At 45.7% G+C, this 16,593-nt stretch overlaps 1 protein-coding gene across 1 annotated transcript; it reads left to right on the top strand.

Moving 5' to 3' along the window:
* Positions 1–7,142: 7,142 nt before the first annotated feature.
* Positions 7,143–15,624, top strand: MORN4 (MORN repeat containing 4). Its single transcript, XM_021699698.1, has 5 exons — positions 7,143–7,229; positions 11,762–11,859; positions 13,377–13,491; positions 13,891–14,000; positions 14,269–15,624. The coding sequence occupies exons 2-5, from the start codon at positions 11,793–11,795 to the stop codon at positions 14,415–14,417; spliced, it is 441 nt and encodes a 146-aa protein (XP_021555373.1). The 5' UTR covers positions 7,143–7,229; positions 11,762–11,792; the 3' UTR covers positions 14,418–15,624.
* The last annotated feature ends 969 nt before the right edge of the window (positions 15,625–16,593 follow it).

Genomic DNA, 16,593 nt, shown 5'->3' with positions numbered 1-16,593 from the left:
CTAGACATGATAGGGACTCTGTATATTTTTTATTAGTGGAAAAGAGAAGGAAGAACTGTCCTTGCCCTCAAGAGGAAGACATATAGCTCTCTGAGGCGGCAGGAGAAAAGGAGCCAACAATGAAAACTGAAAACTCAGAATTTCAGCAATTTGGGGGTAGGCTAGAAAGTCAGCAAAGGCCTTAAAGGGGGCATGTGTTATGAGCTAAGTCTTAAAGGAAGAATGTAATTAGATTACTGGGGGGGAAAGGGAGAAAAGAGGGAATCAGAATCATTTGAGTTTGAACCCCATCTCTACACTTAAGCCTCTGTTTTCTCACCTGTAAAATGGGAATTATCATCCCTTCCTCAATTAAATAAGAATTAAGATAATGTCTGTAGAACACTGACATAGTGCTTGGTACATAATTATCCCTCCCTTAAATAAGAATCAAGATAATGTATGTAAAACAGCACAATGGTTAGTATACTCAACAAATGGTACCACCTTTTTTTTATCGTTAATGTTGTTTTTGTTTTTGTGCTTAAAATCACCAAGATTAGAGCTATGGCTTTTCACAAGAGATAATCAGCCATATTGTAACCAATATTTCATAATCATTCTTTCTTGAATCAAATTATTGTCACAGTACTAGAAGTACTAGAAATACTGAACTGAACTGAATTGAACTGAAACAACTATTGTTGGGGCGCCTGGGTGGCTCAGTCGTTAAGCGCCTGCCTTCGGCTCAGGTCATGATCCCAGGCTCCTGGGATCAAGCTCCACATCGGGCTCCCTGCTCAGTGGGAAGCCTGCTTCTTCCTCTCCCACTCCCCCTGCTTGTGTTCCCTCTCTCACTGTGTCTCTGTCAAATAAATAAATAAAATCTTTAAAAAAAAAAAAAAGAAACAACTATTGTTTAATTGTATGTGTGAGAATGTCTTAAACATTTTTTGCCACATAAACCATCTTAGGCAAAGATCCATACAGTTTCCTCTTTCAGTTAGAAGACATGTATTTCCCTTTCTTATCCAGACATCGAATAATTCAGTAATACTTGCCTCTTGCATCCCAGGGATCACATCCACAGAGATGATCTCTTGGAATTATTCGTCTCATTTAGCCCATAAGCTTCAAATTTTTGTCAAGGAAAGCTGCAAGATTTAGAGTTCTCCCTTGAGAACTCTGTGGAAAATTCTCAAAATTTATTTTTGATTCTACCCCTTAGAACTTGATTTTCCTTCTACTGAAAAAAAAGTGTCAATACATTCCCTATTACCTATGAAGAGCTAGCACTCACCAAATAACTAAGCACGTGCCAGACATTGTTTCATGTAAAGTACATGGATATAACTGGATTACATGTAAATGGCATTACAGCTCTTATGATGTTGGAAACTGAGTAAAGTAACTTGCCTATGGTCATGCAGCTGGTAAGTGGAAGAGCTGGATCCAAATCCAGGGAGACCAGCTCAATGCTTTTAACACTATATTGCCTCTTATTAAATATCTCTATGAGATGTGTTTTATATGTGATGTGGGAAGCAAAGGCAAAAGAAAAATTAAATTTCCTTACTACTTACAGCCCACTGACAAGTCCTTAAAACAGGCAGAGTGACATTCCTCTAGGAACTCAGCTGTCCTGACGTTAATATTTTGCTAAGGGCAAAAGGCTTAGCTTAACATTATCCCAACAACGCCTCCCGCCCCCCGCCATCCTATAAGTCTACTTTAACATATAAACATTCCTTTAGAAACTTCCTTTATATCTACCCCCCAAGATATCAGTTGGCAATCATCCCCCAAGCATATGACCTACCAATATACATCTGAAGGGTCTCATGACTAAGATTTTATCAGACAGTAATAAATGACCTTCTAACAATAGCTAACCCCCTCGAAGTCTTGGAAATTTTGCTTCCATGATTCCTTAGAGACTTACGCTATCCCTAGCCCCCTCCCAACTTGAAAGTATATAACCAGCCATTCCTCATGACCCCGGTGCAGCTCTTTCTGCCCACAGGTCCTGTCCCTGTGCTCTGTCCCCGTGCTTTAATAAAACCACCTTTTTGCACTGAGTATATCTCAGAAATTCTTTCTTGGCCATTGCCTCTGAACCCCAACATCTTTCCTAAATCAGCATGTACCCCCTTTCTTTCCATTTTTACTGATGCCATTTACTTTTGAGACTCTCAATATATCTTAGCTACGTTATTAAAATAGCTTGTGAGTTTGTTTCTCTGCTTCCAATCTCTCTGGTTATCTCTGAGCATCACTACCAGATTAATTTTCTTAAAACACTGGTTTCCTGGTGTCACTGCTCTGATTAAGAAACTACATTTTTTATTGCAGTAAAATACGCATATTTATCATTTTAACCATTCCCAAGTGTACAGGTCAGTAACATTAAATACATTCACAATGTTGCATAACCATCACCACTGCCTATACCCAAAACATTTTAATCATCCCAACAAAAACTCTGTATCCATTAAACAATAACTCCCTCTTTCTCTAGCTCCTGGTAACTTCAACTTTCTGTGTCTATGAATTTGCCCATTCAAAACACTACATTTTGCAAACCATATCTTCCCCCTAATTTTTCAGGTTTCTCCATAACTTAACCACAATCTATTTAACCTTATTTCATCAAATTTTCTAATATACTTTCTCTAATCTAATAAGATCTGTTTTCTTGACATGCCATTCTCTCAACAACTGTATTTATATTTATAGTCACTACCACATAGTTTAGCAGGCTTAACCATTGAGTGTTAGAGCTGGTTGAATCTTACAGGTTTGCTAGTCCAATCTCATTTTATAGGCTGGAGAACTTAATAACTTGCTTGAAGTCACACACACTTGGTGGCAGACATGGGATTTGAACACAGAATCCAAGTCTTTTAAAACCATGTAAACTGCTGTTTATGGAGCACTTACAATGTCACAGACACAGTACTGAGCATTTTACACTGTATTCTCATACAAGTGCTGGGGAGTCTTTATCATTATTATTATTTTCATTTTCTATTCCACAGATGAGGAAACGCCCAAATCAGAGAAGCAGTTTTACTCTCTTCATGCACTTGCCTTCTTTTAATAATTAAATATAGTCTTGAATTTTTCCATGGGCATGAATCTTTTCTTCTCCACATCTAGGCAGTAAGTCCCATGAGCGCAGCGATCACGTCTTTTCTAGCTGCATTCACATTGGTCAGTAAATAAACATGTGGATAAAAGGATTGGCGTGCACGATATTTGGAGAATTTGCTCCAATCTTGACACTGTATTTTAAACACAAAAGATCTGAGTAACGACAACAACACAAATCCTTACAATGAGTGAATGCGGAAGTGTCCTGGTATCACAGTGCTGGCACGGGGCTGACACACATTAAACCGCAGCTGCCTGGTCCAGCATGTTACAATTCACAAAGCTGAAACTCAAAAGCCAGGTTTGGGTTCTGTCCTCAAACTCCAGGGAGGAGCCATTTACATCTCTGAAGGTCTGCGCAGGATCCGAGCCGCTTGAATTGGTGGTCACTGTTGTTTCTGACCCAGGTTTTGTTTTGTTTTTGTCGACGTTTAGGCTAGAATGTCTCTGGGTAGACGAGACCTAAGGTCTCTCTCCATCAGGTGGCGGAGGTAGGACCGTGGGTTCAGCCCCACCCCTCTCTCGGATGTTTGACCCGAGCTCTTGAGACACTCCCACCCGCACAAAGATGGCGCAGAGTCCGCGCTGGGCCAATGGAAAGTGGCGTTGCTCCCGGTTGCCTAGGTTACAGCCAATGGGCAGCGGGAATTGCGCCCAGTGCGGCTGCCCGGGATGGCGGCGTCAATTGGGGCAGGCGCTGCTGGAGGTGTTGGGAGAGGCTGGTGGCAGGGGCGAGCCCGGCGGAGGCGCCGTCCCGGCCGCTGGAACCCCGCGTCTGGGCGTGATTGTCATCCCGAAAGGCGGAGCTCAGGTTGGCCGGCAGCGCAGGAGGGAGGGGGCCAGGAGAGTGTGGTTGGTGAGGAAGGGACTGAGGAGCCCATCCCGAGATGACTGGCTGGGGATCGTGACTCCATCCAGGACGCGCTGACCAGAGGGCGGGGCCGGTGGGGTGCCGAACCCGGGCCTCCGGTCTCTACCGCTGGGGCCGAGGCCAGGGAGAGCCCACGGTACCCGGCTTGGCGAGCGGGTGGGTGGGGGCTGCGTCCGGAGGGGATGGCAGACCAGTGTGAGCAGAGACCTGGCCCAGGCGGTAGACCGGAGCTCGGGTAGAGGGAAAGATCGGTGCTGGGATGCAAGAACGGGGTGGGAGATCGACTAGGAAATGTTAGTTGGGTCTAGGGCTTTGTTTGGCCTGGGCCCGCCTCTCACACTCTGGTGGAGAGACGTCCCACACAACGAGGCTTGGGGAATGGGATGCCTCAATTAGTGGATGGTGGCACGCCTGCTGGGTAGCATCTCCAAACTGCTTAGGTATCCGCAGGAGTAGCTCGGCTTTATTAGAACTCGGTCCAGGCATTTCCTTTTTCATGAAATAGGATGGCAGTCCTCATCACCCTCAAGTCTTTCTTTTTTTTTTAATCTTTCTGGTGTCAGGATTTTCTTCCCAATTTCTTCAATCTCTCCCAGTCTTCCTAAATAAGACCAGTCTTCCTAAATAAGACCTTTATCTGGTAGCAAAACATTTTTTTTTTTTTTACTTTTCGAGTTCAAGGAAGACTTATAGTAAAAAGACTTGTAGACTTATAAGAAAAACAGTTATTTCAAGCTCATTTAAAACACTTTAAAAGGAATGTGTGACTTTTTGTTCTAGGTTTCTTACAAGCCTAATTTTTGTTCACCAAAGTCTTCCTTTTCTTCTCTTTAGGATTCTAAAAGCCTAAGACTGCTTTCTTTATAATTAAGAGAACTTTGACAAGACGATCATACTCTGGGGAGGCTTTGGAGGAACAATGTAAAGGTATATGTAGGGAAAGCTGGCTGCCTCAAAGCAATATTCTTAAAGTGAAAATCTGTTCCTCTTTATGTTAGCTTTTTTGTTGTTGTTTTTAATCTGAATTTGAACAGAAGACATCTTGAATGCATAAATATTTTGTAGCAAGTTTGATTTCTAAACTCTAAAAAAAGACAAATGAAATGGAAACAGAAGTTAACATTCCTGTCTCCAAGTTCTATTTGGAAGTGTCTGGGTGAGGAGAAAATAAAGATGGCAGGGATGTAGTCTGTTGCGCAGACCAATAGTATATTCGGTTCAGGGACAAAAGTCATTTTCTTTTAGATAAATGTTTGGATTGATCATTTGCAACCCATCTATCAAAAGAGCAGAAAGGGTGGGTATCTGTTTAAAAGCCTGAATCTTCTTGGTTTTGTGACTAGATTCCATATGTATGCTGAAGCCTAAATTCCTAGGCTACGTGTTCTCTTTAAGAAGATTTTTTGGGTAACTGATATAAATACTGATTTGCATCCTTCTTAAAGTGTTGGGTTTTCAGTCTTCATCAGCGCCGGCTATCCTGTATTAAACTAGATTTGTCTCAGTGACCATGATTTCTTTTTGGGTCAGTGGCTGTACAGCTGACAATTACTTAGCATGGCTAATTATAGAAGTCATAAACGAAAATCACTGTCCCAGGCGATGACAGTATCAATTATTTGGACATAGGTACAAGTTTCTAGTCAAATGTGTTCAACCATGGCCTGAGACCCATAGAGTCCACGTGTGTCCTTTAGTTAGCACTTCCGATTGTGTTCTTGGGAATGGACATCATGTTGACCAGCAACTGTTGAAGGGAGTTTGCTCTGTCTCCCTAGATAAAGAAAGGAATGGAAATGTACTTTTGGAAAAACAAATGAGAGAGGAGGTGGCAGGGTTAGGTGGAGAGATGATGTTCCAGTTACTATAGCTGTATAACATTATACCCCAACCTTAGCTGCTTAAAACAACCGAGTGATGCTCACAGATTCTGTGAATCAGGAATTTGTAAAGGGCATCATGGGGATGACCTCGCTCTGCTCCATGCTACCTTAGATGGGATGCTGACTCAGTGGCTGGGAGCTAGAATCATCTGCAGGCTCCTTTGCTCACAGCTGGTGCCTGGGTAGGCTGATTCAAAGATGAGAATTGCCAACTGGAGCACCAACACATGTGGCTCTTTGTGGCTCAGCTTCCTCATAGCATGGTAGCCCCACTGTAGTAAGACTTCTTCTGTGGTGGCTCAGGTCTCCAAGTGCAAGCGTACCAGTGAGCAAGAGGGAAGATGCATCACCTTTTCTGATCTGACCTCAGAACACACCATCTCTTCCATCGTGTTCTATCGGTTGAAGCAATCACAAGCCTGCCCCGATTCAAAGAAGAGGAGTTAGACTCCACCTTTTGATGGGGCAATGGCAAGATCAAATTATAGACCGCGTAATACCGGAGGTAAGACTGCAAATGTCTTTGGAAATTACAATCCGCCACATTTGGTAATTAGAGGATGATCTTTTCAGGTTCATTGGCCTCTTTAAAAACTTTAGGATCTATTCCCTCAGAGTAACAGCATACCAAAAGAGTGGCTAGGTTTACAGTTTGAGGGGCTGACTAGTACTTTGTCCAAAGATAGTCTTCAAACTGGAGAAACGCCATTCCCTTTCTTTCAGGGACCTTCTGTTGGTCCCTCTGAAACAAGTGGGATACCACTGTGTGGAAGTTTCACATAGCCTTGAGAAAAAGTAAACAGATGCTGGAGTCTGCTGCCTCTGAGCCCCTGGGCAGTCAGACTGACTCCTCACAAGGCACCACAGTAACTCCTTCCAGACCTCGGAGTGAAGACAAGTTTACAGCTGCCAGACATCAAAAGGAAATGCCCTTATCTTATCATCTCCCTGCATAAATCATGATTCTGTATTTATGTTTCGGAATGGTTGTTTAGTGATAAGATTTATTATAAGACACCGCCTTTAAGATTCTGACTTGTTTTGAAGGAATGAAATATTTCAGATTTGTTCCATAAGCTGACTTTTAGTACGCCGACTTCATTAGTTCTGGAAAGAGCTGAAGACGGCCTGTAGTTGTCAAAGCTTCTCTGGACTGGAAAGAGTTTTCCTCTGCAGTTTCGATGGAAAACTGCTTCTCTTCCCCTCATTAATGTTGTATTTGCAGTGGAGTCATGCTGACCTCTACCCCAGGCACACTGATGCTGGGCTGACAACAAGAGGCTTGAGCCTGAACTTGGATGCTGACCTTGTGGAACATTGGTGGAGCAGAGATGGCACACCAGGTACCAGCGTCACCCATCAGAGAACATAGCCCCAGAGCTTTCTAGGGGCTTTAAGACAAGAAGAAAATGATCCCTACCTCGGGACATCTTCTGCTATGTGAGAGAGCCTGGGCATGGAGCTCCCGAGTAGCAACAGCGAGAAAATCCCTGGTGGAGCTGTGGGAGGGGCTCCCAGACATCACTGGAAGAGCTTCCCAAGCTGGCCTCATTATGGGGGTAGAAACGAATGTTGCTCCCTGTTTGGGTGAGAGCCAGGGATTCTCAGGATTCATCTGTCCTCAAAGCTGGGAGGAAACGAGAGCTTTGAGACAGGGCCAGGGCCCAGAAGATGTGATTGAGCCCCGCTCTGTTCAGGGCCAGCTGTTTGCACATCAGACCATTTCTGGGCTTACAGCATCTATATCCAAAAGCATCATGGCATAGGCCAAAATTAAAATATCCCATGGGATGGCCATAAAAAACAGACAAGTGGCAATTGCAGTTTACTTTTTCTCACCTTAGAATTTACCTCAGGCAAAATTGCTGAATTTTTTTCCAAATGTTATTTTAATTATATTGGTAGCATTTTTATACTGAGACTTTAGAGAAATTTCCATTACAGTAAGTGAATGTGTGAGTTGAGGTGTCTATTTTGGAAGGAGGAAAAGAATAATATTTAAGAGACAGGGCCTGGTGGTGTTCTAGGTACTTTCATGTATCTTATTTAATTTATTTTTTAAGATTTTATTTATTTAACTGACAGAGAGAACAAGCAGAGGGAGCAGCAAAGGGAGAGGGAGAAGCAGGCTTCCACTGAGCAGGGAGCCTGAAGTGGGGCTCGATCCCAGGACCCTGAGATCATGACCAGAGCCAAGGCAGACACTTAACCAACTGAGTGATCCAGGCACCCCAGTGTATCTTATTTAATTTAATCCATGCCAATTCTCTGAAGTAGGTATATTTTCTGTACTTTACAGGGGAGGAGACCAAGGTTTAGAGGCATTTAAGTAACCTTCCCGAAGTTACACAGTGCACTGGGGTGGGAGCCCCGGTATTGGCGCTCCTGGGCCCACATGCCACTGTATTACACTGGAAGGCATGTGGGATAGGAAGACAGGACGGGGTTTAGGAGCATGGGCCCCAGAGGCCAACCCCCAAGTCTCTGCTTCTAACTTGCACGTGTTAGCTAGGGTTCCTTGGTGAACTTACTTACCCTCTCTACTCCTCAGTTCCCTCATCCGTAAAGTGGAAATGATAGTACTACCCACCTCATAAAGTTGTGAGCTGAAATTAGATTATGTATTTAAAAAACACTTATAGCACACAGTAAGGAGTCAATTCCTGTTAGTTGCTGTTGTAAAGATACTTCAAATAGCTTCTCTGGGGTTAGCTCAGTTGATTCCAGAGCGTTGTGTTGGCTGACCTGGAGTATAAATAACCCAGCCCCATCTACCATCACAATTTGGAGAATACAAACTAATGTACATCTTGTTTTAGTTGAACATTTAAAGCATCATTTTAGTATCAAATGTGCCAGATCCCTCTTGTACTGAGGAACCTACTCTTTGTAAGCCCATCTTGTTGTTCCATAACGGAAACAGCAATACAACCGTTAACATTGTGTGTGATTTGGGCTTCTCTGGGACTTGAAGAAAGCTGGCTGTTGGCATCAGGCCGCAGGGATTTAAAAATCCACTCCTGTTTGGTCCTCCAGGCCTGGCCCACATGCTCTGAAGAAGAGGTGCACTTGTCCTATTGGAACTCAATCAGATGCTTGAGGGTTAGACTCTAGGTTCATTTTTTTTTTTTAAGATTTTATTTATTTATTTGAGAGAGAGAGAGTGCACAAGGGAGCGGGGAGGGGCAGAGGGAGAGGGAGAAGCAGACTCCCGGATGGATGAGCAGGGAGCCCAGATGCAGGGTTCCATCCCAGGACCCTGGGATCATGATCTGAGTCAAAGGCAGATGCTTAATCGACTGAGCCACCTAGGCACCCCTCTAGGTTCATTTTTTTTTAAGATGTTAGTTATTTGGGGCGCCTGGGTGACTCAGTCGTTAAGCGTCTGCCTTCAGCTCAGGTCATGGTTCCAGGGTCCTGGGATCACGACCTGAGCTGAAGGCAGATGCTTAACCCACTGAGCCACCCAGGCGCCCCCCTCTAGGTTCATTATTAATAACAGGGGACCTTTCAATAGTGATTTATAGATCAGAGAACTTTCACACATAGTTTATCTGTTTATTGGAGTAGTAGTCCCCACGCTTTCAAGTGTGTAGCAATCCAACGATGTGCTTGTTAAAACTGCAGATTCCCCGGCTCTAACTTACAGAATCTGATTCAGTAGATCTGGGTGTGGGCCTAGGACTCTGCGTTGTCACAGTCACTTGCAAAAATGTTGTATTGCTTAGATCTGGAAAAGATGAAGAGGTGAGTAAACAGACCTAGAAATTAAATAAGAAGTAGGGATTGCACTTGTAAAAATATGTCAAATGCTTATTTGTCTCTGTTCGTATTTAATGATATTTTAGGTATCTTAACCCCCTTCTTACAGGATATCTTTTTTTTTTTTTAAGATTTTATTTATTTGACAGAGAGAGACACAGCGAGAGAGGCAACACAAGCAGGGGGAGTGGGAGAGGGAGAAGCAGGCTTCCCGCGGAGCAGGGAGCCCGATGCGGGGCTCGATCCCAGGACCCTGGGATCATGACCTGAGCTGAAGGCAGACGCTTAACGACTGAGCCATCCAGGCGCCCCTAGGATATCTTTGAATACAAGCATTCTTTTACTGCACACGTGAAGCCATACCTAGCCAGTCTCCAAATGTTACTGGGTGTTTGTTTTTCTATAATATCTCTGTCATCACCACTCCTTCCTTCTGCTCCCATTATGCTGTTATCCCCTTAGTTCAGGCCTCACGACCTTGTACCTGGGTCTATCAGTTAGCTTTTGCTGGGTAATAACACACCACCTCAAAACATAGTGGCTTAAAACAACCACCATGTATTTAGTCCGTCATTCTGTGGCTCAGTAATTTGGACCTGGGCTCAGGAGCAGCTCTGCTGGTCATGCCTGAGCTCACCCATGCATCTGTGGGCAGTTAGGACAGCAGCTCCACATGACCCCTCGTCACCAGCCAACTCGCCTGGGCTTGTTCACAGCGGGGCAGGACAGTTCCAAGTGCAGTGAGAGGGCAAGCCCCGTGTGGACGAGCATTTTCCAAACCTCTACCCACCCAGACCCAGCGGGTGGGGGAATAAAGTGACTGTTAATGGAGGTGCTGCCGTGTCATCACAAGGGCACGAGCAGAGGGAGAGCGATTTGTGCTCATTTTCACAGTCTCCTGAATGATCACATCTCCTGCCTTGCAAGCTTTTCTGGCTGTGGGCTTTGCCGCTACAAAGCATCCTGTTTCCTGCTGCCACGTTCATTTTCCATAAGCACTGCTTTCATATTATGTGCCTGTTCATAAGCCCCCAGAGCCTTCATCTTTCCCCCTCCTTATTAGCTGTAAACTCTTCTGCCTAGCTTTCCAAGGTCTCCTTAGAGTAGCTGGACCCAAAAAGCAGAGCGTACAATACAAGAGAGAAAGAACTAGCAGCAGTCAGAGGAGGCCGGGACACTAGTCCAGCCCGGCCACAGACTAGCTCTTCACTTCTCTTTCTCCGTTTATGAAATGACGGAATTTGGATTTAAATCTGAGAGGTTTTTTTTCAGATTTCAGATTTCTGCTGAGTACCTAGACAAACTTAATTCCTATTACTCCTTAAATAAACCTTCCACTGCAGTAAAACCCAGCTTATTAGTTTCCCACTGAACATCCAGCTTACATAGCTCTTTGTGCTTTCATTCCCCAGGTTTTCTCCACAGGTAACTGCCTTTTGCTTTCTTGACCGCTTGTTTTCAGTTGTGCCCAGCCCTTGTCTCTGTTCATCTCTGCCATCCAGTTTGGCACTTAATGACATTATCTCTCATATTGTTCTGTCTTTCCATTATTAGTCTTACCAGCTAGACTGTAAACTCATTGAAGGAAGAGACTATATTTTATACATCAACTAAACACATAGTAGCTATCAAGCAAATATTTGTAGATTAATCCTCAGTTTCTATCCCACGTCATAGAGAATTGGAACTAGCTGATAACTTTTTTTTTTTAAGATTTTATTTATTTATTTGAGAAAGATAGAAACAGCATGAGTTGGGGGGGTGGGCAGAAGGAGAGAGAGAATCCCAAGCAGACTCTGTGCTGAGCGATCCCAAGACCCTGAGCTCACGACCTGAGCTAAAACCAAGAGTCGGACGCTTAACCGGCTGTGCCACCCAGGCGCCCCAGGCTGAGAACTTTTAAAACCAGTAGGAGGATAAGACTGCTTGAACAGAGGTGGTGATGATGAGGGTGGGGGTGGGGGATTGGAGAAGTGAGTATCTTTGTTAAATGTATCCAAGGTAATATATACTTACTGGGCTGGTTAGTTGATAGACTGTATCAGCAAAATTGGTTTGCAGGCCTTTCCTCCAGCCATCCTGTGACTCTGGTTCTCTCCCCTGTTTCCTGCAGTTGTTATCCTTTTCTTCTGTACGCTGTCACCATGACCCTGACAAAAGGTTCCTTCACCTACTCCAGTGGGGAAGAATATCGAGGCGAGTGGAAGGAAGGTGAGAGAACCCCCCCCCCTCAACCGGGGATCATTTGGCTGTAGGACAAATACATCAGGCTATAGAATTCAACTGGATGAGTCTTCATGTCTAATTCTAGGATTTAATCTGAATAGTAATAGTGCCTTTCCTTTTCTTTGATTTTAGGATTAAATAGAATTAGAAAATGCCATTGGTTGCCCAATCTCCAGCAATGAGTTAAATCTTTCTGCTTCAGAATATGAAGTGTCTTAACATCTTCTTATCCTTTTGTGTTATTATTTGGGAATTGTTTTTTATAAATACTCATGTACCAGGCAGAGTAAAATGAATTATTTTGAGTGCCTACAAACTGGAAAGTACAGAATTCATTGCAATGACTTGGTTCCAATGAATTTAAAAAGTTAAGGAAGATCTGGAAATTAGGACAGATAGATACTCAAGAGCAAATGACAGTCATTGCCTTGAATTTCCTGTGACAGCTCATTGCATTTGGAAGTATCTAGTCACAGGATTGGTGAAATTCTTCAGAGCCTGAGAAACACAGTCTGACCACTTAAAAGCCTCGTGGGGCCAATCCTAGCAAGCCACAAACTGCCCCGAGGCGCCTTGACTTCCTACCATTGTGCCAGTGAAGAGAAGTTTAGACCATTTTGACATTCACCCCATTCTTTTCATGTTAGATCCCTACAGCTCATGAATTCTTGAGCCCTGAGAGGAGAAACTGGGCAGATGGGATGTGACCTTGCTCGGTACCTCCCCTGCCTTTCTCCTGCCTCCCCAACACCTGCTGTCCCCTCAAATCTGGCCAGTTAGAGGTGCCATTCTGCCAGGGGGTCTCTATCCCCAGGAAGAACTCCCTCATACTCTGTTAGAAAGACATGATTGCTCCTCCCGCGTCTTGCTGTTTTCTGATCAGTTCGACGGGTAAGCACAGCCCTACTGATGGAACAAAGCCCGAATCAGTGTTGCCAGGCAGCCTGGTAGGTTTGCTCCCTAGCTGCACAGTTCCATGTGGCACTGTTTTCTCGCAGAGAGGCAACGGAAGTAAGTGGTGAGGGCTCTCCGGCCAGGATGCCTGCTGCGTTTTTCATTCTTGCTCTGCCACTCAACAGTGGTCGTAAGTGATTTAGCTTCTCCTAGCCTTGCTTTCTGCATCTGTGAAACGGGAATAATAATAGTACTGTGCCTACCTCTTAACGTCGTGAGGATTAGATAGGATGATCAGTACAAAGTGCTCAGAAGAGTGCCTGACACATAGTGAGGGCACTCTGGTAGCTAGTGTTACTTTTCAGCGCTCTCTTATTCATACCGACAGAGACCTGCTCCACAGCTGATGCTTGTGACAGGTGGGAAGGTCCCAGGAGCCGGGTTTTCCTGGTGCCTGACTCTGGGTAGTAGTTCTCTGCCCAGCTGACATCACTGCTTCTCTTCTTTGCTTTGCGCGTCGGGTGACGAAAGACAAGGGATGTTAGGCAGCGAGGGGGTCCCTGAAGCTGCCCCATCCCATCCTGACAACTGTCTTTCTCTTTGCTCAGGCCGCAGACATGGTTTTGGTCAACTGATGTTTGCAGATGGTGGCATCTACCTGGGTCATTTTGAGAATGGGCTCTTTAATGGCTTCGGGGTACTGACCTTCTCCGATGGCTCAAGGTAAGTCCTGGGTCATTCCTTTCTCAGCTTTGATAGTGATAAATAGCTGGTCAGACCTGAGCTTGGCCCAGGCCCTCTGAAAACAGGCAAGAAGTAAGCAGTTCTTTTATTAGTTACTTTATAAGTAGATCTAAAATTTGAAATGGCAAGGAGCCGAGTGACCTTCCACCCGACTGCCATTCTCTTGTGTCACCTCCTTGAGATTAGAGCCCCATATCACACATGCTCTCTGGCCCTCGTCTGCCGGTTGGGAGTGGGTGGGTGGGGGCAGGGATTCTGACAGAAGCAGAATGCGCTCAGCTCCTTTGCGTTAATAAGTAACACTCACTGGTAGCTGCTTCACAGTGAACCTCCATAGCTCGCTACCCACCCTGCCGCTCCCATCTCATGTTTCTGCAGGTATGAGGGGGAGTTCGCCCAGGGCAAGTTTAATGGCGTCGGAGTCTTCATTCGACATGACAACATGACATTTGAAGGGGAATTTAAAAATGGCAGAGTAGACGGTTTTGGTAAGTCACAGCCCCGCAGGACAGGCGACCGGGGGGGAGCATACTGGGGGGGGGGGGGAGTACACCTTGTTAGCTTGGATGCTTTCGGGGATGTCTACCAATCCCTAGCGACCGGGCCCTGATGCCGGTCTGTCGAACTTGCCCGTCCAGTGCTCCCGCTCTCAGGAGTAAGAGCTGCAGGTTTTCCTTCCTGCCGCCCCGTGGTACCTAGCTGCTTTCTGAGTCACACGCCCTTGTCAATCCCGTATTTCCTCGGTCCCCCTCAAAGGCCTGCTGACCTTCCCTGATGGTTCTCACGGAATACCCCGCAACGAAGGGCTGTTTGAGAACAACAAGCTGCTGCGGCGTGAGAAGTGCTCCGCAGTCGTGCAGCGGGCCCAGAGCGCCTCCAAGTCGGCCAGAAGTCTCACCGCCTGATGGACGTCGGGCACCCGCTCCCAAGCACGGGCCAAAGCACAGGCCCCGTGGCGCCCTCGAGGCGAATCCATGAACCAGATGGGAGAGGAGATGAGAATGCCTACGGAGCAGAGGCCTGGAGACATGCCCCCTCACCTGCCCGGTGGGGATTCAATGACGAAGGTCGTGAGGATTCTGACCCCCGGCCCACAGCAGGGTCACCAGTTCCGTCTCTGCCTCTCTCCCTGGTTGGTATTCTTTGTCCCTAATGCCTCGGGTCACCCAGTGCAGACCTGCTTCTACTCGATTTCCTGCCAACGGAGGCAGGATCTCTTCATTCTGCCTGTACTGGGGGCAGATGATCCTGGCCCCAGGTTAGGGCTAGTGCTTTGTGCTACCCTGGAGAAACAGGGAGAAACACAGGGGTGGCTTAGACAGCTCCGCAGGCCTGTGAAAGTCAAAGCCAGAGCGTTTCCGTGTGTCACCCCTTCACTGGCTGCTGGTTGGCTTCATGGCTCCGGGACTTCCACTTTGTCTCCCCAAGCTGGTATTTGTGTCTGCTTGTCCCCCTGTGAAGGGTATGGTAAGAGTGCGATTTCCCTCTCCCCTGACTGTACAAGCTGCGTTCCTTACCCGAGGTCCAGCAGCTAATTTTTGCCCCATTTGTGCCTCTCTCCTTCCTTAGACACAGGACAGGATCCCTTTTGGGGCTAGTCAAGAAACTGATACAAGGAGTCATCTCATAACGTGTATTTGTTACTTACTCCGGGGCAGAGGACAAACATCTCTGGGCCACTTAAGGCCCTACGATGGAGTGACTGAATTCTTAGGGGTGGGTTGGGCTGACACAGCCCCTTCCCAGCGGACCTGTAGGTCAGACCCACCTCAACCCCTTGGAGCTTGGGGAGAATTGGACCCATCCTAGGACCGAAGTGAACCAAAAGAGAGTTTGGCTCCTTACATTTGGTTTCCTGTTAACTCTTCCACCACGAGCTTGGCCTTCAGGCCTGGGGGTCAGATCTGGATGGATAGGATCCCTGCGTAGTTCATCACAGAGGCCTCCAGTTATCCCAGAACCCAGACATGCCCACTCCACTCCCAGCCCCTTATCCTCACACTGAATGTCTCCTCAACAGCAGATTGTGGTGGAAATTACAGCCGTGTGCCTCTATTTATTCTCTGAGTTGTACTGTAGAAACAAGTGTTTATGAGGAATAAACAAATCACCAGAACTGCCTGTACTTCATTTCTTGACTCTTGCTCTGCATCCTCATCATGGATTGCTGTTTCTAAAAGTTCATCACAGATGGGGGCTTGCAACTGACACTGCACACTTTACTATGTAGTACCTAATTCTCGAAATCTCTGCAAGGCAGGAGCTTTTTTTTTTTTTTTTTTCCTTTTAAATCAGACAGGCTCAGGTTGCCCAAACTAGGAAGTGGCAGAGCTGGGTGGGATTTGTATCTGGGTTTTTCTGATTCCAAATCACTTGCCACTGTACTTCTTTTGTCCTGAGCGTCCAGAGTGCCCACATCCTGAGACCAGTTATTGTCACACCTCCTAGGCAACCTTGGGCAAGTCAACTCCTGCCTGGGTTTCCCTTTTTCTGCAATAGTACTTCCCCAACTGAGCTAATGTGCAGTGTTCACCTGCCACGCTAACCCCTTCACATGTGTGATCTTATGGAGCCCTGAGAGAAAGGAACTGTTACTATCCCCAAATTACAGATCGGATCAGGCACTTACTTAAGTAGTTGCCCAAGGTCCCATCGACCCTAAGGGGCAGATCTAAGAACTTAAACCCAGGCCTGCTTAATTTAAGCCCAGAGGCTGAGTGCTTTACCAGTACACCGACCAGCCTCCCGAACCCTAAATTCTGCCCCATAACTAAGCTGGATTCTCCTCTGAGCCCAGATCTTCTGGACGTTGCCTTGTGAGAAGAGCCCAGGTGCTAAGCCCCAAGCTTCAGTACCATCCAGATGGCCAATTTCGGTTGAAGATTGATACCTTTTATAGTCTCTCCTCTAGGCTTTGTCCTAAACAAGGATCTGTTTACCTTTCTTTTTAGCCAGGGTAATTTTTAAAACATTCATCTTGAATGTTTTAAAATACCTGACTAGTGGCAGTGGTTTACTGCCACTAGTCAAGTATCACTGAGTAAGGTTAAACATTTTTTGAGAAAGCAGCCCTTTTGGTTA

Source organism: Neomonachus schauinslandi, chromosome 6, assembly GCF_002201575.2.
Source record: "Neomonachus schauinslandi chromosome 6, ASM220157v2, whole genome shotgun sequence".
NCBI lineage: Eukaryota > Metazoa > Chordata > Mammalia > Carnivora > Phocidae > Neomonachus > Neomonachus schauinslandi.
Note: the sequence above shows the minus strand (reverse complement) of the source record. Positions and strands in the feature narration are given on the sequence as shown.